General features: G+C 36.9%; 1 protein-coding gene across 2 annotated transcripts in view; it reads left to right on the top strand.

Annotated features, from left to right (window-relative positions):
• The window catches only part of Nipal2 (NIPA like domain containing 2), a 73780-nt gene that overhangs the window by 28555 nt on the left and 19449 nt on the right, over window positions 1-25776 (top strand). Inside the window, exons 4-6 of one of the 2 annotated variants that reach the window (XM_046464947.2) lie at window positions 7086-7145; window positions 16780-16901; window positions 25166-25262. In XM_046464947.2, coding sequence (XP_046320903.1) covers window positions 7086-7145; window positions 16780-16901; window positions 25166-25262 — 279 coding nt within the window. The remainder of the gene's footprint in view (window positions 1-7085; window positions 7146-16779; window positions 16902-25165; window positions 25263-25776) is intronic. The other variant, XM_046464948.2, reaches the window with a different exon arrangement.

Genomic DNA, 25776 nt, shown 5'->3' with positions numbered 1-25776 from the left:
TTTCCTTCTTCTTCAAGGCAGCATAATATTCTCTTTATCCATTCATCTGTCGAAGGGTACCTAGGTTGTTTCCATAGTTTAGCTATTGTGAGTGAGTTGAACTGCTATAAACATTGATGTGGCTGTGTCACTGTAGTATGTTGATTTTAAGTCCTTTGAGTATAAACTGAGGAGTGGGATAGCTGGGTCAATGGTGGTTCCATTCCAAGTTTTCTGAGGAATCTCCATACTGCTTTCCATAATGGTTTCACCAATTTGCAGTCCCACCAGCAGTGTATGAGTGTTCCTTTTCCTCCATATCCTCACCAACATTATTGTTGTTGCTTTTATTCTTGATAATTGCCATTTTGATTAGAGTGAGATGAAATCTCAGTGTAGTTTTGATTTGTGTTTCTGTAATTGCTAGAAATGTTGAACATTTTCCCATATATTTGTTGATCAATTGTGTTTCTTCTTTTGTGAAGTGTCTGTTTAGTTTCTTAGGTAGAGTTTGATTCTTCAGTAGCCCAGTGCCAGGGCACATCCCTACTCCTGGGCCTGGCCCCTCTACATAGAAACTTGGTTTGCCTGAAGCCACCAAACTTGCTTGACCTTTATTTTCTCTTAGAAATCTGAATCAGAATATCCATCAGAGTGACTCTCCATTCTGATTGCTAATCAGAGTGATATTTGATAGCCAAAAAGAGAACAGATGGCTCACCAAGAGAAGTCAGTCCATTTTAATTGTTGCTGAGATTCTTCCTAAACATAAAGCATTAGAACCTCAAGGCAAAGTGAATACATTAATAGACTGCCTCACAGAAGTCCTGTTTTGCACCAGAGAAAACACTAGAAGATAATGTATTATGTCCTTTCCCTATGGATAGTGTTTGTGCCGTCTTTTATCCATACTCCCCCCCAATGTTGTACAAAACCACTGTTTGCATTTTGGTATGATATTTTTTTAATTTTTAATTTTAGTTTTTGAATTTAATTTTTTAAAAAATTTGGATTGACAAATAATAATTATATATATAATAGGATAGGATACAAATAGGTGTTTTAATGTATAGTATAGAAAGACCAAATCAAAGCAATTAGCATATCTGTCAAGAAGGTTTAAAATCTATTTTAGCAATTTGAAATATATAATACATATTAAGTATAGTCACCACACTAAAATGTATCACTGAATCAGTCACTGAAATGTATTTCTGGTGTCTAATATAATTGTATATAACCTTTCACCTTTAAAAAAAAATGCATTATGGCCTCTGTGCCTGGCCCTGGAGTTACTATGTGACCTCTCTGAGCCTCAGCTTTCTCATTTATAAAATGAATATAACAATACCTCTCTCCTAGGGAGGATAGAAGGAGTTAATTATTCCATGCCAAACTCTCAGTAGAATATATAGTCACCATTATTATGTATACATTTTTATATATCATTGTGTAGACATAATTTCCTCTTTCTTAATATTACAGTGTAAGCATTTTTATGTCACTATGTAATTTTGCATCATAATGTTTATTGACTATTTAATATTCTATCCATTATTGCTGAGCATTTAGATTGCTCAGTTTTCCACTAGGAAGAATAATTTGGCAGTGATAAGCTTGAACCTCTTTTCTGTTTTTTGGAATAGTTCCTTAGGACAGATTCCCAGATGCATAATTACTAGGTCAAACAATTTGAATAGTTTGATGCTCTTGAGAGGCATTGTGCAATCACTCTTTAGAAGGATTGTATCAATTTACAATGACACTAACAGTTGGAGAAGTACTGAGCCCTTGTCAGCACTCAGCCTTGCAATTGTGTGTGAAATAGCACCTGGCTTTATCTTGCCTGTTATTACTGGTGAAATTGGACTTAGTTGGACTTTTTTTTCCTCTTTGTCTACTCCTATTTGTGAACTATTTGTATTCTTAACCATTCATTATCCATTGGGGTTTTTTCCCCTATTGGTGTGGGTACACCTGATTCATCACTTAGTAAGGACAGGGCAATGCCTCATAACTTGGTGCTACACAGAACCTGGCTATCTTGGAAAACAGAAGACCTGCCTCTTGCTTATCAATAATATACTCCAAGTTGCTTGAAAAACACAAAGGTCACAGCTTGATCTATGTTCTCTTAAATAACTGGCTATTTATAACATATTCAAACAGCATGGGTAATTGGAAGCCACAAAACAAATGTGCTTTATCTCACCTGTTTAAGAAATAAAACCCAGAAGATAAGAAGTTAATCCATGAGCTGTTGCATAGCTTATTCTTGAGAGTCGAAACTAGAGCCAGGTGTTCTGCCCTCTCAGATCAGTGCCTTGCCTCCTCATCAGTGTCTTGGCTCCAGCATCCTTCAGTGGGACCCCCTGCTGTTCACCCACAGTGATAGTTTGAGTAACCGAAGAAAGGAAGTCTTTTTGGTTAATTCCTGTCCTCATTCCACTTCACAGCATTTTCATGAATCAGACTCATTTTTTCTAACTGAGCATTTCCTTAAGGAAAATAAAATAAGAAGGAGTGGAAGACAGGTCAAATTAAGCCCCTTTCACAAAATTTTTACATAGGCCTCAAGATAGGATGATTCTTGGGGCAACTGCAACAGCAGAGTTCACCATCAATTTTTTAGAAGCTTGGGGGGAAAGGGTGTCAAGTTTTGTAGACATTTCTCACTTGCCAAGAATAACAGTTTATTGACTGTGGGCAATGAGTTTTGCCTGGGAAAATAGCCTATATACCTGGAGGGACATATTATTAACCTTCCAACATTATTGAATATGCATTTTTCTCCTAGTTTTCTTTTTTTATTATTTAAATATTTTTAGTTGTAGATGGACACAATATCTTTATTTTATTTATTTATTTTTATGTGGTGCTGAGGATTAAACCCAGTGCCTTATACCTGCTAGGCAAGCGCTCTACCACTGAGCTACAGCCCCCGCCCCACCTCCTGGTTTTCATTACACCCATCTTGGTACTTTGTGATTAAGCACCAAGGCCAATGAGCATTTCATGTCTTCTTGTTTTCGTCAGCTTTTTCACTGCTGTGACCAAAAGAACTGACACAAACACTTTTAGAGGATGAAAAGTTTATTTTCAGGCTCACAGTTTCAGAGGTCTCAGTCCATAGATGGCTGTATCCATTGCTCTAATGTGTAGCAGAACATCATGGTGGATGAGTGTGGTAGAAGCAACTCAGGACATGGCACAGGAAACAGAGAGAAACTAAGTTCAGCTCAAAAAATATGTACCCCAAAAGAACACCCCTAATGACCAACCTTCTCCAGCCACACCCTACCTGCCTGCCATCACCAGTTAATCCCTATCAGGGGATTAATGCACTGATAAGGCTCTCATAACCCAATCATTTCACCTCTGAACTTTCTTGCATTGTCTCACACCTATTATCAAAACCATAACATTTCTGAAGGCTACATGGAAAAACATTCTTGAGCCTCTGCCCAAAAAAACCTTGAATCGAAAATCAAAAAGGTACACAGAACCGAATGCTGAAGTAAACCTCAATAATAACTGTAGTTTAATCACATCTATTGCACATCTGTTATTTTGCAGATGTGTTCCATTTTAGTGCTTTTTAAACTATTGGTTGTGGAATGCTCTATTTTTGAATATTGAAATATTGAAATGCTCCATTTTTTAATATACCTTCCTAGTTGTTCATTAGGCAGTAGTTATTATAGCAGCTAATCAAGAAAGTTGAATTGGACAGGTATCTGATTGCCAAGATGTATAGGAGTACTTCAGTTTAATTTTTTCTCATTTAAAAAATTTACTCCTCTACTTAGAAGCCATGTTATTAACTGTTGCCCAGATACTGACTTTTTTTGCTCAGCACAGCTCCTTTTTTACCATGATTTGCATATAAATGAGTTATAAGTAAATGTGTCCTTGTAGAATGTTTCTTTTTGTTACTTTACTATATAAATAAAATATTATTCTCTTATCTAAAAGCTCATGTCCTCTTAAAAAAGAGAAAAATGTCATTAAGTCAGTATATAAGTACATTAGACTTTTAAATTTGGAAAAAAAAAGAGGAGTATATTTATATTTCATGAAACATAATTATTTTATCGCAATTGATACAGTGTAATGAATGTAGTATATTTCAAGTTTTCTGTTATATTCATGTCCTTTGTGCTTTAAGCAATGAATTTATTTCCCATGTTACATTTTTCCCTCTTCCTTCTGAAAGTAAAATTGTTTATGAAACTGTGGCTTAGCAACAAAAGGAAAAGAAAAGCTGTCTTTTCTGACTTCAAGGGAAGAAATGGCATGCAGTATACTAGAAAGAGCTCTGCATTATGTTAAGCAAAGTGAGTCAGACTCTGAAAGTCAAGGGTCATATGTTTTCTCTCATATGTGGAAGTTGGAGAGAAAAGAATCTCATGAAAATAGAGGGAGCCATTAGGGTAAAGGAAAGGGGCGGGGGTGGGTGGGAGGAGTGGAGGTCCTGGGGAATGAAATAGATCAAAGTACCATGTGCAAATATGCCACAGTGAAACCCACTATTCTGTATAATTATTATATACCAATAAATTTTTTTAAAAAAAAGCATGAGCTCTGGACTGGGAAGAAGCAGGTATGGATGCCGGGCTCCAGTTCTGCTGTAATATAAATGTTTGTTAGGTGAGTGGATCAGAGAGTGAATACACAGACTACCTCTTTGGACCCAATTATTCCTGAATCATTTTGTTCCAAACCTAAAATAGAAGCTTTTCATATGCTTTTTGTACCTGTCCCAAACTCAATTTTTCATTTAATTAGCTACATATCCATACATTAGTTAATCTACAAAAATCTTGCTCTAATGCTTTAGACACGCACTTGATGAACATTTCCCATGCTCAGTTTACTTTGAGTCAAACTTCCATTTCTATAAATAACCTGCCTGGAAAAGTTTATCAGAACAAGGATCAACTTAAATGAGAAAGACTAGGTTAAGGGGGAAAAATGGAAAAAAAGCATATGAGTATCCCAGCTTATCTTTTTAATTTTTTTTCTTTTTAGTGCATTTCTGCAATTGCTGGAGATGTTGAACATTTTTTCATATATTTATCGACCCATTGTATTGAGGTGCCTATTTAGTTCTTTTGGCTATTTATTGATTGGATTATTTGGGGGTTTTTGGTGCCAGCTTATCTTAAATGAAGATTTCTTGGTGTAAATGTGTTATTTTGTTTTATTTTTTAATTTTTTTTTAAAGAGAGAGAGAAAGAGAGAGAATTTTTTTAAGATTTATTTTTTAGTTTTTTTCGGTGGACACGACATCTTTGTTTGTATGTAGTGCTGAGGATCGAACCACTTGAGCCACATCCCCAGCCCCTGTTATTTTGTTTTAAATAAATTGCCAGAATGCCAGACATAGTCATACTCAAATTTAGCTATAGCATCCATTGAATGGATTATTATTCAGACATTAAAGTTATGTCTATGAAAAATTCTTAATGACATGGCAAATTATTTCTAATATGATGACTGAGAAAACAGAAAATTCTGTATTATAGTTTAATCTCAACTAGATAAAAATAAAAACATCAACATTATTAACTGTAATTTTCTCTAGATGATGATATTATTTTATGATTTTTTTCTCTATTTTTACTGAAAAAAAAAAAAACCGAAAATCCCAGAGGATAGCTAAGATATCTTTTGCATGTAAAATGTCCTTTCACAGTCTGATCAACCCTTTTAGGCCTCCTGAAGAGTTATAAAATAGCCCCAAACAAAGTAGGAAGAGATAGAAAGCCTAAAGAGTAAAACAATTTATAAACCAATGATTATCCCTTATGTAAGTAAGAATGGATAATTTTAAAATAATGTATTATTTTAAATAATGTAATAATTTTAAAATACTGTATTTAATGACATTCCATAGTGTATTTATCAAGCATATTTTTATAACTAGTGAAAACACAAAAGATGAATAAAATACAGAATCCAGAGTGTATTGACTCAGTTGAACATAAGAATAAAGTGATTGATCTTTTTTCTTTTTCATTCTAATATGCTTTTTTTTTAAGAGAGAGGAGAGAGAGAGAGAATTTTTAATGTTTATTTATTTTTTTTTAGTTATTGGCGGACATAATATCTTTGTATGTGGTGCTGAGGATCGAACCCGGGCCACACGCATGCCAGGCGAGCGCGCTACCGCTTGAGCCACATCCCCAGCCCCTCTAATATGCTTTTAAAAAAAAATCCTAGCTAGTAATTTTGGGCAAAAATTTAGAAGAAAAATTATGTTGTGTATTTTTTTTATTATTGCAATTCTAAGTTCTTTAATGCTTTTACTCATAAAGAAATAGCCCCAGATGAGGAACAACACAGAGAGGTTCAGTTTGGTCCTGCTCCCTGAGGTCACAGCAGCAGGCTCTGCCTCAGGTATGGGGATGCAAGTTCAGCAGCACTGGTTGTGGCAAGAAAAGTCCAAAACATGACAAGAGTCAGCAGTTTCAGGGCTGGGATCTCACTTATTTCATTTCATGCAGTGATCACTTATTGAACTTACTATATGCTAGATACCAGCTATACACTGAGGATCTTAAATGAATAAGACATCTCAGACCAAAAGGAACTGACGGACTTTTAGGCAAAAACTAGAAACTAACTCTTAGTTATCATGAAAAACTCGATGTAGGGGTCATTTCAGCATAATGGTAGAGCGGTCAACTTTGCTGAGAGATTCCAGTAGTGATGCTTGAATATAGATTTGATCATAGAATGGGGACAGAGCTGCATGTGTCAAAGCCATAGAGCACGAAACTACACCAAGGGTTCTGTGAATTATGATTACATATTTCCCACCCTTTCCTTCTTTCTTTCCATTCATTTATGTAGTCATTCAGAAGCTTTATCAAGCTCTCCTTTTATACCAGGCATTGTCCCAGCCACACTGTCCTAGATCTCCTGTAAACCAGGCCCATCTTTAGGTATCTTCATCAGGGAGAAGGAAGTCTGCTGGGTGTCTCTACTCAGGACAGAGCTAGTCAGGCATGAGGCATAATATGCTTTAACTTCTTTCAAATGGAGTTGCATAGTATATGTTTTTATATTAGAACTAGCACTAATGGCCATTTTCTTTATAGGTAGTGCCATTATTTCTGTTATGTTTCTGAAAGAAAATTTGAGAGCCTCAGATTTACTGGGTGAGTAATTGTTTAATTCATGTAATTATAACATTGCTTGACCAGGAAATAAATAATAGTAGCCATAAAAATGTGTGATTTAAAACTAGGGGAAAATTATGAAATGGCTGCAGATCTCATTTAGATGTGACTGTAATTCTGCCTTGGAACTGCCGTCCCTTCTCACCTGAAATACTCATATTTTCATTGTGACGGTGGCTCATGCTACTGGTCATAGCTATCATTTTGTACTGTTGTTATTATTAATGTTGTAAAATTTTATGAACATAAAATTCAATGAAAATTTCTGTGTTGCCTAATAGACTGTTCCACTTCAAAGGATATGCTTTCTATATTGTTGCATTTGTATGGTATAAAAGTGAAAACCACACAAAATAAGATAATTAATTACCAAGTAATTACCTATGGTATTTAACTCCTTGCAAAGGTAACACAGAGGGTTGTTCTTCCAAATTTTGAAAATACAGTTGTTAATAGAAAACAAAGAGAGTAATGGAGGAAGGAGTGGTCTGGTAGAACTAAGTCTAAAGTCAATGAAAAAATAAATAAAGTGAATGATGAATAGAAAATGAAAATAAAATAAAAGTAGTCTTCCTGGCTATAAAAGAGATTTCTGTTACACTGCGAAGCTATCATTTATTCATTGTGTCTTCTTGCTTTTGTTGGAAATATCATTGGTGAGAAGAATTATAGAGTTTCATATTTTATTCCTTGACAAAATCCTGCTTGAATTGCTGCTGACATATGATAATGAATACAGATACTTTAGGCACTTGAAATAAAACAATGCCTGCCCTCTTCCAGGGAGATCATATTTTTCGAAAAATGTGAGCTCTAAATGTGACACCAGTGTTGGTATGTTGAGCATTTGTTCTCCCGGATCATGTTTCCCTTGAGCCTGATGTCTTGAAAGTGTTTTCACTTTTTCTTTTCCTCCTTGGTTTGATTCTGCTAGTAGAGTTTTTAGTCAACATTGTCAAATTTTTCATGGTTAAAATGTTTTTTAAAATGTATTCATATGTGAACTGTATCTTTTGCAGCATATTATTTTTTCTATATTCTTTTTTATGTGTTGTGGTTTATGGAATCATTTACGGAAGTCATAGGCAATCAGAAGTAAGAATGACCAATGCCCAAGTTTCATAAATTAAAAAAGCAGATCCTATGTTGATATTGTCATTTATCAAATGTCTTAAGGAAACATTGAATACTTTTATCTAACACCTGTTATCTTTCGTAGTGGGTGGTTAGTTACCGATTAAATTAATATGACTTAATGAGATAATATACATGGATATAGTGGAAGATTTGCTAACTGTCTTGAATATTGTTAGTAAAATGATAATTAGGACTGAATCCCTGCCCTTAAATAATTTACAATTCATAATGAAATACATAGAAGCTAGGTAGTGTGGCACAGCAGCTCAGGAGGCTGAGGCAGGAGGATCACAAGTTTAAAGCAGCCTCAGCAAATTAGTGAGGTCCTAAGCAATGTAGTGAGACCCTGTCTCAAAATAAAAAATAAGGGCTGGGGATGTGGCTCAGTGGTTAAGCACTCCAGGGTTCAATACTGGTTACCAAAATAAACACACACACACACACACACACACACACAAGTTTTTTAGAAGTAGAAAACAATGTATATCATAATGTCATGAGCCATTAGTTTAGAACAGTGTTTGTGGATCTCAGCACTACTGACATCTCAGGCTCCCTAATTCTTTGCTGTAGGGGGATATTCACTGCATTGCTGGGTGTTTATCACCCTACAGACCTTTACTTACTAGATATCTCTAGCACCCTCTATCCCACTTACCACAATCAAAAGTGTCTCTGGACATTACTAAGTGCCCCTAAAGGACACAATTATGCCAAATTGAGAACCACTAGGTTAGAATTAAGAGAAGTAATCTCTCTGAAGATCAGAGAGAATTTTTTATATCAACATTTAAATCAGTCCTGACTACTGAATAGGACAGGCATAGGCCACATCCAAGGACATGAAGGGGTCACATAGAGAGACTAATCCAGGGAGCGTCCACAAAGGTACAACAGTGGCAAAGTAAGTGTCTGTTTACTAACTGTACTATCTGCTACCTTTAAGGATTAGGAGAAAAATAAGAAAAACTCATAACTATGGAAAAGGAAAAGATGGAAATATCAGTATGTACAGATGATTTGCTATGTACTTTAAAAAAAATCCAAGATTAACTAAACATTACTAGAAACAACAAATTAATTTAACAAATTAAAGGATCTAATTAAATTCACTCTAATGGATTTGAATCTGGATTCAACTTCGGCTTTTTACTATATGGCCAACCACATATACATAAGTATTACTTCTCTAAGCCTCAGTTTGCTGACAAATACATAAAAGTGTTTTGAAAATCAAATTGGATTACTCACATAAAAGCACTTTGAGAACTGTAAAACTCTCTCACTGTAATTGTTATGATTACTATGATCACCTTCATATCCAAGAGATTCCCAAGAGGTAATACTAAAACAATAAGAAATGGGGAAACACACACACACACACACACACACACACACACCAAGAAAACAAAGTAAAACTTCAAATCAATTCTTTAATAATTTTTATATGTTAAAAACAGCTAACATCTTTTGAACATTTATTCTTGCCAGGTACTATGGTGTGCTGTTCATGGATTATCTCATTTAAATGTAGAACACTCCATTTCCAGAAGCAAAATTTGAAACTTAGGTTAAAGAGCCATCTAACTGGTGCATGATGGGCCAGTATTCTAACAGTGTCCACCTAGTAAAACTGTAGCATAATGGTTTGGGGTGAGTCTCCAGCATCAGAGAACTGTTTGACTTTTTCAGAGTTAATAAATAAGTTATTTTCATAGTTATTATTTTTAGAGTTAATAAAATAAGCTCTTATAAGCCTCAATTTCCTCATCTTTAAAATGAAGGTTAATATTACCTACCTCACAGGATTAAATTATGGCCTATTCCATAATAAGAACTCAAAATGTTAGCTGTTCCTGTTATTACTTTTACAACCAGCAGCAACCACCACTGTGCCCTGCTAGTTAATCAGAGGAATTAGAATATTTTTCTACCTTTAGTAGTCCAGGTAACATTTCCCAGAACTCTGGGAATTTTATCCCTTTCTAACTGAATGTTTTTGGAATATGGCTACATCACTTGTATCACATTTGTTTCATACAACAGTTAAAAGTGATCAGTTCTTGCCTTTAATCAGTGGCATACAATAAAACAGGATTTAGTCACATATTTCACACATTTTCCTCTGACAAGCAATATCATAAGATCACTTTATACTTACAGAAGTCCAGGGAAGGACTTTTACCCAACTGTGTTCAGTAATGTGTTAAGTCAATATATTTCCTTTGGACCTTTATTGCTGTTGCCTTGAGAAAATTAAGCTCTTTCTGTTAAAAGCAAAAAATGCATTTTTCCCCCTTTACAGGGTCTAAAACCAAACAGGGAAAAGAGTAGTTACTGGTGTTTCTTAAAGATTAACGTATGAGCATGCTAAAAAATTAAATTGTCAAAATGTGAGAAGAAAAATCATTTATTTTTCCCTGCTTCAAGCAAATGAAAGTTTGTTTTTCACAATGGAACAAATAAAGATTTTGGGGCCATGTGGAAACAAGCTGAACTAATTTATTGCCAAATGTTGCTCTGTGGCTATGAAGCTTTTCACCACTAGCCTCAAAAAATGACCTCACAAAAGCTATGTCTGAAAGGAATCGCCAACTATTATTAACTCAATGACAAGCATTGGACTCTGCTCTGATTCTTAGTGGATTAATAATTTTAAATTATTTTAATGATTATTTTTCCTTTTTAAAAGCACCAGATTTCTCTCCCCTTTGACCAGCCAAAAACTATAGTATTTTCCTCTCTCTTCTCCCAGTCATCAAAAGTCTCAAACCTAATAGTCTGAGATCCTTGTTGATTTGAGCCCAGATAATGTCATCATAGAAATAAAAACTGCAGTCAACTAACTCATCAGCACTCCCCAAGAGACCAGGAACTGGATTACTTCAAGTCACCTACAAAGGGTTTCCCCAGATGGGAAGCCAAGGGATTAATAGCGAGATGAAGGCCACCTCCTTCCTTCCTTCTCACGCACCCGAGATCACTGTGGTTTGGGTCCAGAATCTAGAAGAGTATTGCAGCCAAATGAAGCATCATTTCTAATTGGAAGGACAGATTGGACATTTTGGTTTCAGATACCTCAAGAATGGGAGCCTTTCTGATGGCAGAGCCAGGACCATTTGGATTCCCTGTATCACTGAGACTTCCCAGTCTAGGGTTCCTTCGAGGAGTCTGGAATGGCTGCATTTATTGGAGGGTAGTCCCAAATGTCTGGAGTTAAGCAGTCCAGTCTACTCTGTGACTTCTGGTATCCCAAAGAGCAGTGACTGGTTTCCTGTTAACCAAGGTACTTATTTTGAGGACTGAAGGAATCAACTTTGTTTGGAGTGAGGTTAGTTGAATATTTTAAGACTCTGGAGGCTCCCAGAAGTCAGGTCAAGTTATAAAATAGGCAGTTAATACTACTTGGCATCCAACTGGGGAGTGAGTTCAAGATTCAAGGAGATTCCAGGTTTTAGTGAGCAAGGAGATTCCAGGTTTTAGTGAAAGGGAAAACTAGTATAGAAAACAGGATGTTAATTGAAGAAGAAATGTATATCATCGATCCTGGATGCGAGGCAAGTGCTGTACCACTGAGCTACACCCCCAGCCCTGCACATCAATCTTGAAATGAAAGACACCCCACCCCCTGGGGGGTGGGAGGGGAATCAGCTCATTGGAGGTGCCAGCAAACAGCAGCACCAGGAGGAACCCAATTCTAGGCTTGGTTCCCTGTGAACACATTTATACTTCATTCCTGTCCACAGGTGTCTACGGGAGACTTTTGCAATAGGAGACCAGGCACCTCCTGAAACAAGGGCTGCATTCTCACAGCCAGGCCAGTTACAAGTCAAGTATTTCCCACAGTAGAAAATATTCCCTAAAGCACTACTTCAGGGAAATATAAACGGTCAAAAATGATTTGGAAATATGACAACCACATGCTCCTTATGCAATCCGTGTGAACATCAACACATTAGTAGATCTGAGAGGTCTTCTAGTGAAAGAACTACTCAAATTCATTTAGCTTGCTTCTTCCCAAATAATATTTGACTCATTTGGGCCTTTTTTGGTGAGGCCTCCACCTTTTGAAAACTGGTTTCAGGGAACACCAATTTGGGAATGCTCTTCTAAATGAACATTAGAGCCCCCAAAATTATGTGAGACTAGTCAGGGACCCCAGAGACCTCTGCCGGAAGGAATCGTTTCCTTATTTCTGGCCTGTTGGTGATCTGTACAGTTGTGGGGGGCTCTACTCATTTAGACTACCATGTGAATGACAGTTTGAGCTTTCCATTCAGCAGCCCTACCCCTTAATGCATACAAGAGGCAGAGGAATGAAACAGAAAACAGACTTCCTAGGTTCCAATCCAAGTTCTCAACATATTAGTTGGAAAACCCCAAGCAAAATAGTTATTCTCTTTGTGACTCAGTTTCCTCATTTGTTAAATATAGATAGTAATAGTTTAAGATTATACATTAAATATCATGCATATTGAATACTGTATGGCATATACAGCGTATGTTTTAATAATATAATTACATAATAGTAAACAATAGTCCTCCCCTTATCCAGTTTTACTTTCTGTGGTTTTAGTTACCCATAGTAAACTACAATCTGAAAAAAATTAAATGGAAAATTGCAGAAATAAACAACTCATAAGTTTTAAATAAATTTTATTAAAGCATATTGTAATTATTAGATTGTATTATTAGTTATTGTTGTTCATCTCTTACTTTGCCTAATTCATAAATTAAACTTTATTATAGGTAGGTAGACATAGGGAAAAAAGCAGCATACATAGGATTCAGTCCTATGTGAGATTTCAGGCACCCACTGGGGGCCTTAGCATTTATTAACTGTGGATAAGGGGGGACTACTGTCATAGTTTTTCACGGATTTGTTGTAAGGATTAAATTAGAATATAGAATTGTGCTTATTAGTATTAGCTATATAGTTTCTATTATCATGTTTTAATATTATTCTGATCATAATAAAACAATCATGTTGGCCATACTTGCTGATGAAATCAATAGTTCTAAGAATATCACCTTAATAAAAAGGATTACCTTGCCTTAGTACATTCTCTCCCAGGATACCTAGTATACACCTACCATAAATAGTGTAGGAATTTGCTTGTATACCTGTTTTGCTTGTATACCTGTTTTGCACATAGGCCAAGTTTATACAAGAAAGTTTCATTGCTTGTATATTCTGTCAAGCTAAATGTGGAATCTCCACTGTCAACTTTTAAGTAACTTGCATCATATTTGATCAGAAAACATAATTGCTGCAGGTTGGGATGTGAGGGAGAAAGATGAGGCACTTCCTTGAGTGGTGAGTAGTGTTCAGCTCCAGACATGGACTCCCACCTGAAGTTTACCCACAGTGCCCAGCTGCTCTGTTTTGGGCCATCTCCAATATCCAGATCTTGGTGCTTCATACACCAGTTCCCAAGGTTAGCTGGGGGAGGAAACATAGTGCTGCCATATTTGCTTCTCTGTGTTCTGTTAATTGGATCATTTCCTTCATTGCAGTTCCTTTTAAGACCAATGGGGCAAAGTTTTCACTAAGCAGTCAGAAGATGCTCGATGATTCCTTCCTGTCCGTACCTTCCACTGACTCCTTATAAACAGTTCCAGTGACAGTGCCTGATCATCCTGAGCTATATCATTAGGGATACTATTTTAGATTAATTTTTAAGTTGAACTTAGATGGCCTTTAACTCATGGCAAACAGTCAACCATCCCGAGCTAATTGATCCTAGGTCCTGTGTCGCATCAAGCCTCCAGGGGAGTTTCAAGCATATTCAGCTGCCCAGACTGGCCTCTTGGGATCTAGAAGATATGATGACTTAATTCATACCTAGAGATCAGGGAGACTCATCCAGTTACAGCTGTATCAATAATTTGCTGGAGCTCTTCTGGCTAGCAAGTTGCAATGAAATTTGAATTTTTCAGAGACAGTTTCAGCTTTGATGAGACTTGCAGGAATCCAAGTCTTGACCATAATTGTAACCACTCCTGTGGGCCAGAAGCATATCTCTACTGCCTGCTTCTTTGGGATATTACATATCCATATCACTCTTTTGGGTAACAGGGCCAAAGAAGATAAACTAGCAAGTTTTCTAAGTTAGAAATCTGTGTCCTCCAAAAGAGTATTTATGGTTTCACTGAAATAAAAATAGCAGGAACTGACATTCCATGCCACTTTTAGTAAAATATAGATATAGATAAACTTTAAGGAAATTTATTTAAGGAAGTACACATGACTATCTTCAACACTTTTAAGTACCTCTGGAAAATATGCACATGGGATAGTAAATTGCATTAAAAATGCAAATGGCACAAAATAAACAAGCATACAACTGTTACAGCTATCTAGAACTGCTTTTGCAATTGTCATGAGTAGCTGAAATTAAAATTATCAAGAAAAAGAATGGGTTTAGTAGAGTTACTAGACTCACAGTGATGTGAGGCTCAAGTGAAATAATGTTATGTAAAAAGTGACTTTGAAAGTAAAATTGCAAAATCATCAGCCATTTTGTTTTTAGTTTCAGAATGCAATGAAGACATAGTGATAGAGATGTGCACAGACACAGATGTAAATCAAAGATAATATTGAGGAAAACTAAGTTAAATACTACTACCATCATATCATATAATGGAATACTATGTAAACCTCAAAGAATGAGACTGCCCTGCATCTCTTCCAAGGTGTTCTGTTAAGTGGGGAAAAAACAAAAAAGCAAGATGCAAAACAGTGTATATAATATGCTATCATTTGTATAAAATGACAAAACTCATGCACACTCACTCACATATGCGTAAAACATCTCTGAAAAGAAAACCTAAGGACCCAGTGGTGGTGGTTAATGTTGGGGAGGGGAACTGGTGGCCTCAGGGTATAGGAGAGATTTAACTTTTCACTGATCACCTTCATTGTATCTGGAATTTTGTACCATATACCTGTGTTACCAACTCAGAATGAAATTAAAACAGGAAAGTTTATTGATGCTAGATTCTGTTAGAGGAGATCAAATCTGGTAGAGGAGCTTAATATAAATAAGAAATATAGATTTCCCAAAAGAAGCAGTTGGAAGTCTCTGAGACTGATTAAAGTGTATTTTTTAATTAAATTGATTGATTCTACTTTACCAAGTTTAGAAAATTGTTTTTTTAAAAATCTCTTTCTTCTTCGAGCTTAATTTGGAATAATTATCTTATATAATCTTTTTTTTTCTTTCAAAGAAAGAACATAACTTACCAATAACTTTTCTCCAGGTTCTTGTGTATGGCTTTTATTAGTTTGCTTTTATTACAATATTTAATAATGTATATTGTTTTTCATTCCAAAAGTTCTCATTAGAAATAGCTTTAAAATTATGTATCTAATCTCTGTCTTCACAAAATATTACATAAAAAATTAGAGAAAACTTATTTGTAGCTTCTACAAATAAGTGTTGTCTAACTTGCGTGAAAAAAAAAATCAAACACTGTTCTCAGAAACTGGAGTTCAAAACCTAAATCATGTGGTTAAGAGAAATGAGAAATTAGTGCCTTCAAACTGTGAGATTTTATACACAAACCAAATTGTCTCAGGTTAGAATCAATGCTGCCTGTAAATTATTTCCACGGTGTCAAATCTCAGTGATAAAACAAGCTGAATTGTTTGTAGGTATACTGAAAAAAAAATGCTGCTTTTATTAGTTTTTCTTAGATGGCTATTTATTTAAAAAAAAAAAAAGAAAGAAAAGAAAGCTGTTTTCAGTGTTATTGGAAAAGGCAAGTCCTCCCCCTCCTCCAGCAGCCACCCCTCCCATGCCACTCTCTCTCCTCTATAGTGTTAAGTGATGCTAAGGAACACACTCCTGTCATTGGGTTGATGATGCGATGCATTTTTACTAAGCTAACCTTGCAACCCTCAGTCCTAAATTAGAATAATTAAAATTCGGCGGCAACGTCAGCAGCCCTGTTGTTATTCCTGCTGAACCAACTCCAATAGATGGCAGTGATTAAGGCACTCATTTTACCGGAGTCTCACAGTGTGAAATCACTAGGGCGAGTGTAGGGGCTCCAGAGATGCTCAAGTGCAGGGCAGGTCATCATGTGGTGGACTTGCCTGTCCTCTAGGCTCTGAGATCTAGATCTAGGTGGATGGAGGTGAGATGTGTTTTCCCATGCCCATGTGCACATGTTCTGATCTTCTCCACCTTTGAGGAAAGCTCCAGAGAGGCCAGGACTCATCTGAAACAACAGAGAAGAACCAGAAGTTATTTTCTGGCCCATCCAATCCCTGGATTTTATGCCCCTGTAAAGGTCATGCCGTTTGGTGAACATGTGATGTTACAGGATGGCTTGATGAATCAGATTTTTAATAGAGAGGGGCTGCCAGCACTTTTACAAGTAATGCTCTGTCTCTAGGTAATGTCTGAGTCAACAAAAAGTTTTAAGTGTCCCTTTTCAGTTGGCTTTGTCTTTTCTGTTTTATTTAAAGGTATGACATTCGCACTTGCAGGAACATATTTATTGGTGAATTTTGCTCCAAATATAACTCAGGCTGTCTCAGCAAGAACAATACAGTATTACTTTGTTGGCTGGCAGTTCCTGGTCTATGTGGTAAGAATTCTAAAATTCCACTATTCCTGAAGTGATACTATCTAGACCACTGATGTCTGCAGATGTTGGAGAGCTAGTATGACTTTTTCTTCTCAGCATTAGAAACATATTGAAATTAAAATCTTTTTGAGCAGTACCAAAGTATTTGAAATACTAAATCAGCAGTAGAAGCATCTTCCAAGAAGTCCTATTTAATTACTGCAACAGGTTGAGATGAGCAAGTATGATCCCGAGAGACATGTAAAGAAAACATGAAAAGAGCTGATACAGGCATTTGAAGCTATTAATTGGGGTGCTTTATTTGATACAGTGATTGTTATCAGGTGATTGTAAAGAGAGAACATGATTGAAATGGTTAATATGTAGCTTGTTACAGACTAAGATTGGAGAATAAAAATACTCTAGAACAGGCAGGTAGTAAGAAGAAAACTGAGATAGTCTTGCTGAGCATTTAACCATGATTTGGATTGGTAAAATAATTGTGAATTCAATAAATAGAATCAAAGCATAAAGGCAAGGTATGGTCTTAGGATTAGAAATGACCTCAAAAAGCTGTGTGGTATACTCCTCTGCTTTTAAAACGAGTAAAAAGTGTGATCCTAGTTGATATACCTAGTATTTAAAAGTGTGACCTTGGCATTTGCAGGAATATGTTTACTAGTTTTGATCTAAGTGTAACTCAGGTAATACAGCAGCAATTCCTAGTATATGAATTCTATGTATCTTACTATCTCTGACGTATAATTTGGACCACTGGGACAAATATTCTTAGATCTTTCCTATAAAGACCTATCTATAGGAAAGACTTCTTTACCCCTTTCACTTTTACTTTCTCTTACTCTTTAAGGATACTTAACTTTCTCTGTTTTCAAAAAAAAATTCCTCATAAACTATACACCCTTTAACAATCTTTCCTATTTACCTTCTTCCCTTCACCATCAAAAGATGCTTTCAGATAGCTTGTCTACTCTTGCCAACCCTGTCCACTCTCTCAGATCCCATTCGCTCCTCTCCTTACAATCTAGTAGATCCCTCCCACATCTTGTCAAATGGAATTGCGTTTTTTGCTCCTGACACTTCTTGAACTTTGTGCAGCATCTGCTGTCTGCCCATAATCTTCTAGAATCCCCTCCTTCCAAATCCAGACATGCCTGTCCTTCCCAGGCCTCTCCTAAGCTCCAGCCCTGTGTTCTCTTCTGTCCACTTATTACTCATCCCTGTTTGGATATTTGGTTTCTCAAATGTAAATTATCTGAAATTGAACCGATGCCTTTTCCCAAAAAAACTCTCTCACTCCAATATTTTGTGTGTCTGCTTCCAATACTGGAAGTCTGAGCTGCACATAACTTCTTCCACATCTTTACTCCCCACTCTACCTCTCATCCTATTGGATGTTTTAAAGTTTCTTGAACTTGACCCTTCTTTTATATTTCCATTGCCTTTGCATCCGTTCAGGCTTTCATCATCCCTTGCTCAGACATCCCTTGTCTGTCCTCTTGTTGCTCATCCTCAACACCGTGACTGGAAGTATTCTCCTACAAGAGAGATCTGCTCAGTTAGTGCACTTTAGCCACATAATGCAGTGCCACTGTGTCTGTGGTTCCCTCTGCCAGCAGAGTCCTAGCTCCTTGGAACCCTGTCTCCATGCCCTTGCAACTCCCTCCAAACTTGCCCTCATGGGCACAGCTCAGATGGGGCATCTTCTGTTAAAGAGCATATTTCCAAGATAGTTGCTCCATTTTCTGGGCTCTCTGTATGACACATTATGTTTTAATCACCTATTTTCCTTTCTGTTCTATTCTAGTAGACCATGCACACCCTCAGGGAAGAATCATTATTGGTCAATAAATTAGTCAGCTGTCAGTCATAATGCTCTGCCTAGTTAAACACCTGTTCTTGATATGTTATGTCTCTGATTTTCATTCTCATGACTTTATTTTTTCCCTAGCTCTGTCACCTCTTACCGCCTCCCGCAGCCCCTGTCCCCAACCCCAACCTTTAGGATTGGGCTTCCCAACTCAGATTAGCCTTCCCGAGGTCATTCGTACATCGTGTCTTCCCCCACCCATTCATTTTCCTGCCTGTCCACCAAACTCAGTTCTTTATCAGATTTCATCGATCAGCTATACACACTAGAAGTTTTAATCCCTGTGATTTACTTCTGTTCTTTAAACTTTGTTGAATGTTTCATGACAGTCCAGACTTGAAGTCCTACCAACACATTACTACTTTCTGCCTACAGGCAAAACAGTCTTTATCCAGTAAGAAAAGAGTGACATAACCTGTGGTCAGAAAATTAATAGCCTTAGCTGAATCCTTTGGAGATTAAAGAATAAAGATCAAGCCTTATTTCTGAAATAAACTGCATTGCTTCATGATGATGTATCTTGTGTTAACACCAGAGAAAATATTTGAAAAGAACAAAGCCACTTTTTATTAAACCTTATATTTCCACAAAAATACTCTGAAATTAATTAAACTTTGTCATTTTCCAGAGTCAACTCTTAAATTCATTCATTTATTTATTCACTCATCCATTCAACTGACTAGACACCTTGGTTACAGAGAGGAATTCCTATAGCAGGAATTTTATAGTACCAGGATAGATCCACCCTTCAGTAAAATTGTATAATTATAAGATAGTATATTTGAAAGAAAAGGCCACACAGGAAAAAAAAAGGTAGCTAAATCTAGGTATTTATAAAATAGCACAAAATAAGTCTGTAATATGGAACAGCACTGGATGTTGGATTAGACTTTAAGGGTAATAGGTTCATGTTATAGTAATGTAGAATTTAATCCATCATATGTTTTTTTTTTCTCTGAAGACTCTGGGGGTGATTAGTTATATACAGAGATCTTAAGAGGAAGTTTGATTTAAATCTGTTAAACATCTAAGTAATTAACATTTAATCATCGGGTATGACAGATTCTGTACTCTTTCTGCAACGTATGACGGCAAAGATCATAATTACACAATTGAGACTACTCTTTGACAAATCATTCATCTGTTTATGTAATTACACTGCATATAAATATAGCACCAGAATTGCTTTTCAGGACTGATCAACTAACTTACAAAATGAATAAAAATATTTGATATTTTAATAAGCTTTGCACTCCTCAAAACAGGGATTGTAAATGGTATTACAGGCAGGGTCATCCCTTACCTTATGTGTTGCCTGACAGATGGGTGTCTGTTTTACCTTCAGGTTTCCACTAAGTGGAAACCTCACAGCCACAAGGCCCAGGAGCTCTAATCAAGCATTCTTTTGCAAGAGGATTTGAGCAGCCTGGTGTCAGCTAGCAGCAGAAGAATGAAGTGCCCTTTTATCACCCACTAACATAACCTCTCCCTACCTGTCTGCCTCAGATGGGTAGCTCCCCTCATTGATACTTGCCAAAAATAAAAAATGAGTGTGGATTCAAGGCCAGACTGGCTTAGAGAGATATGGCATAACAGGTCCCTCTGTGGAATCCATCATCTCTGTCAGCAGATTAAAAGCCAGAAGTCCTTGAGGAAAGAGATAGGTTTGATTTTGTTACTCCTGTATGCCCTAAGTTTATTTGACCAAGGAGCCCTTTTCTGAAGGGCCTTTTTGAGTAATTCGTGTTAACATGTTCTGCAGAGTCCACTTGAGGAAATGTAGCCCCAAGCCCCAATTACTTCATGTTCTTTGGCAGGCTTCATCATGGCCATTTTGCCCACCCAGATTTTCCAACAGACTATTCAAATAGAAACCTCTGTTGTTAACATAAAATCCTTCACAAAATAATCTGCATGGTGCTCATTTTAGCTCCTCCAGACAAAAAATTAAATCAGCAGAAGCAAAGGCCAAACCTGTCATTTGGGGTAATCCTATACCTCAGAGCTGATTATTAAGTCAACCTTTCTAGCAAAGCTCCTTCACAACCCACTGTCAGGTGTTTAAAACCTGAAGGGCGAAAGCTGCATGTTTTTATAAGACATGCAGTTGTCTCTTGCCTCATGTTTCTTTGCTTTATTTTCTGGATGCAAATAGTACTTGTGTGTCTGCACCATTAGACATTTCTGCAGCTCAGTAGACCGTGCTCATGGAGCAGCTGAGCACTGTGCATAGCTCCGACTACAGTCTTATGTTTTATCTGCCTAATGATCCTGTACCTGGGGCACGATTATCCTCTACATCTCACAGATGGGGAACCTGAGGCTTAGAGAGATCCAGTAACTTGCCCAAGGTCATATAAATATGAAATGGGAGAGCCAGAATTCAAAACCAAGTTGTCCTCCTCTTGGGGGGAGGTGGGGACACATTCAAACACACTTCTCTAAACACCTCTCTATGCAGAATTAATAAAACTGATTACCAAGGATCAAGTCTTTGTCCAAACTTGGCCTAGGAGAGAATTTGCAAGGCCCATTCTTTTTGGACAAAGATGCTGCATCAAAGGGCTATGCTTCCAAGAAAAATCTTGGTAAGAGAAAAGGAGGTAAACTCATGCTTGGATTTTTATACTGGAAATGGAGCATCCAACAAGGAAATTGTGTCTGTCCCTTTCCACTTCACTCCTTAATAGCCATAGCCCTTTAAGCCACTGAAAACAGGGTGACTGGTGCTTCTAAATCTAAATAGACTAGAGAACCAATCCAGAAAACCCAAAATCAATGCAGAAAATTCCTCCCAAAGATTCCATTCCTTGCCGGGCATGGTAGCGCACACCTGTAATCCCAGCAGCTCGGGAGGCTGAGGCAGGAGGATCACAAGTTCAAAGTCAGCCCAGCAAAAATGAGGAGCTAAGCAACTCAGTGAGACCCTATCTCTAAATAAAATACAAAATAGGGCTGGATGATGTGGCTCAATGATCAAGGGTCCCTGAGTTCAATCCCTATTACCCAAGGGGAAAAAAAATCATTCCTCTGGAAAGATTTCAGGTAACAGAACCTGAATTTTTTTCTATTATTCTATAACAAATTGTCACAAATTTAGTGGCTTAAAATAACACAAATTTATGACTCTAGTTTCTAGGTCAGAAGTCTTACTCAGATCTTGCTAGGCTAGCTATGCTCCCTGCCAGAGCCTCCAAGGGAGAATCTGACTCCTTGCCTTTCCCAGCTTAGAGTCACCAGTGTTCCTTGGCTCCCATCTTTCCTATGTGGCAGCTGTCTGCTGCAGCTGGGAAGCTTCTCTTCTTTTACAGACTTATGTAATCATGTTGGACCACTTAAATCATCCAGGATCATCTCCCCACCTCGAGTTCCATAACCTTAACCACATCTGCCAAGCCCCTTTCCATGTAATATCATGTAGCCAAAATAATAATAATAATAATAATAATAATAATAATAATAATAATAATAAATATCATGTGGCCACAGGTTTTGGACATTAGGACATGGACTTCTTTGGGGAGCCGTTATGCTGCCTACTGGGGCAGCATCCATTTAACCCCTGACCCTCAATTTCCTCACCTGTAAAGTGGGGATAACTATAGTTTCTACCTCCTAAAGAGGTTGTCAGGATGCCATGAATTAGAGAAAAGTGTGCAGCATGCAGTGGGCACACAGTAGGACCTGTTGTTATTTCTAACCTCAGAGATAGCAGTCAGCAGTGCAGCCTCTTCTTGGGGCACAGCAACCTGTGACATTCCAGCTTCTTTAATATTGATATTTTAGAGGAAAAAAGTTATATAAAAAGAATAAACATTAATTCATACTTCTTGAATATTTTATTCCTGGGACCTGTGATCCCTTGGCACAAGGTGGAATCCAAGTCAACTATAGTCATTCTGTGAATAATGAGAACTCATGTTTTATGTTTCTGAAGTCATAGAGATGAAATTTGCAAAAAAAAAAAAAAAAGGTCATACATGATCTTTAGAGCTTGGAACCATTACCCTCATTACCCACCCACCCCCAAAAATTAATAGCTGGAGTGCAACTAGATGTAGCTCCCATGCTCCATGCTTTATTTAGTGCAAGAAGAGCTTTCTGGCCTCCAGCAACAAATACAGCACTGCTGGGAACAATCTGTGATTGTATCCGTGGGAAATGGAAGCCTGTTAACTGGTGGTGAGGTGCACAGCGATTGGGACACCCAGTGTTTTGATGGCCGCTTTAGGGAAGGCAAAGAGATGGCACTCTAATAGCTTTTGTAGCACCACTCAATTGAATTAAAGGCCTGGCAAATGAGTCCTACTAAAAAAGAAAAATAGTGAAAATAATTGGCTTACTTTATCAGGGGAAGAAAAGTCCAAAGGATGATCTAATCTTCCATATTAGATGAGAAGCTTTTTAGAATGAGTAAGATATGGTCCTGTGGCTTCCCATGCCCACAGAGGATTAAAGGAAAACACAAATCAACAAGCAAAACTTTGAATTCAAACAATTAGATTTATTAGATTTAGATTTATTTAGATTTAGAGAGGGCTCTGCCAGTAAAATGCAATCCTCTCCAGCGATTTTTAAGTAAAAATTCAATGATGTACTTGTCTGTTTTCAGAAATTTAAGACTTCACATTTGATTTCAGTCCAGAGATCCCATCTCTTATCAAAAAAATAATAATAGCCTGGCTTCTGGTTATCTTAAGGGCTACAAAAAAAAAATATTTTTAGTATTAAAACAAAATAAAACAATTTCAGAATTACACTGGAGTTTTCTTAAGGGTAGGAAAATTTTAGAATTTCAGTTACTACTTATGGAACACTGTTTATCAGACAGTGTTCTCTTTATTTGGCAAGTTGTTTATAATAGATATAAGGTATAATTTATTTATTAATTTCATAAACATTTATTACGAGACTGTGTACTAGGCACTACAGATAGAGTGGCAAACAGAACAGATAAGGTCCTTCTTTTCATTGAGCTGGCATTCTAGTGGGAGAGACAGACAAGAAACATAGAATATATGAACAAGAAAAGCACCAGGCAATGACATATTGGCTACAGCAACCTAAAACTGTGGGTGTGGCAGGATGACTGGCTGGCTCTTTTAGATCAGAGTAGTCAGGAAAGACCTCTCAGAGGAGGTGACATTCTAGCTGAGCGCTAAGAAGAAGCCATCCGCAAAGATCAAGGAAAAGAGTGTTTTTGGCAGACAATAGTACAAAGGCCCAACGGCAGGAGAAATCTGAGGACTGCAGAGAACAAGGAAGGAAGGAAAGGAGGGAGGGAAGAGCAAAACGGACAAATAAAAATAAGGGAAAAAGAAAACAAGGGCCCTTCTGACCGGCCTTTGTGGACCATCCCAAAGCAAGTGGTACAAACTTGGGTCCAAAAAGTTGTTTGGGTCTCTGTGATCCAGTAAAGAGTTTGGATCTTAATCTACATGGGATAGAAAAAAACAAAAGAAGTTTAAGCAAAGGAATGACTGGATCAATTTTTATTTTTACTTCCTGGATCATCCTGGATGAATTTCATTAGCATAATGCAGAGTGAAAAAGCAAGCAAGGGAAATAATCCCACATGGATAAAGTCCAAGCACATGTGAAAATAAACAAGGTCTTTGGGGATATGTAAAAATGTGGTAAACAAGAAAGAAAGCGAAGGGTAAATGCAAAGTGCAGTGCCTCGGTTCCTGGGGCGCCAGAGAGACTTCCAGAGTATCGGTAGGTTCTGTTAGGTTGGGCAGAAGCACGTGAATTCTTGACATATTGCTACATATACCCAAAGTGTATATCATACATATTCTCCTCTGCAAATTAAGTATTTCATTATCCCAATTGTATGTGTAAATGAATCTTCTGGCTGCCGAATGGCTGGCTTGTTGAGAAGCAAGAGTAAGATCAGAGACAAGTTAGAAGATTATTACAGTAGTCCAGGGAGAACATGGCAGAGGGAGAAGGATGGCAGAGGAAGGAGCTTTGGGCTTGTACAGCAGAAATTATGGTGAGGCCATTGAACATATGGGCAAAGGCCCCAGGAGGAACAAGTTGGAAAGTAGGGAAATCGAGATTTAAGTGTTGCCCGTGTCCATGTGGTGTATCTACTAAACACACTCGTGGACACGTCTAGTAGTCTCAGCAAGGTGAGGCCTAGAGAGCTAGGTTTGGGTGTCACTGGTGGATTGGCCGTGTGAAAGCTCTGGATCTGGATGGCTGAGCTCCTTATATTGTTGTAGGTTTATTATTGTCCCTGGGAACTTCAGTCACCCTCAGCGCTCATGGAAACTGTTGGGAAATCAAAAAGAGAAAGAAAATTTTAAATTTTTTTTTAAAAAAGGAAAGAAGTATGGCATTGTGAAGATTTTGCATAGAATAACTTACTCTTGTTTTTTTTCATTTCTAGATTTTAGAAATATTAATTTTCTGCATTCTCCTATATTTCCTTAAAAGAAAAGGAATGACACATATGGTGATTCTGCTTACTCTGGTGGCACTTTTAGGTAAGGGAATATATTGTGTTCTTATTCTAATTAATCCATGTTAAGTCATTAATGAAGTTTGAAGGAAATACTTGAGCATTCTATTTCTTTCTGACTGTTTCTATTTTTCAACTCTGACCTATAAGAGGAAGTTGAGTCTAAAGTATTCAGATTATACTTTGCATGCCCATTATACTCAATTGGGACATATTTAATTCTTGACAAAATACACTTATGGACTTTTACTCCTTGGTAATTTTATGCACTCTATAAAAATTTGCAAATTGTTTTGAAGCAAATAATTGAAAAAGATTTTTAAACTAAACTAATAAACTTAATTTAAACTTTAAGTTAACAAGATCTGTCCTGTTTACATATTTTTAAAAACTTTAAAATGTGGCTAAAATGAAGCATAAACATAAGCAGTATGATTTTGTTAAATACCATATTTCTTTTATTCATTGTTTGCCAACCCTTTTACTTCTTTTACCAGAGACTTCTTATAGGATTTGAAATCTGATACTTAGATAACCCA

The sequence above is a fragment of the Marmota monax genome, unplaced genomic scaffold, assembly GCF_021218885.2.
Source record: "Marmota monax isolate L192 unplaced genomic scaffold, Marmota_monax_Labrador192_F-V1.1 WCK01_AAM20220418_F8-fsc00003, whole genome shotgun sequence".
Taxonomy (NCBI): Eukaryota; Metazoa; Chordata; class Mammalia; order Rodentia; family Sciuridae; genus Marmota; species Marmota monax.
This window is presented reverse-complemented; position numbering and strand designations above follow the sequence as displayed.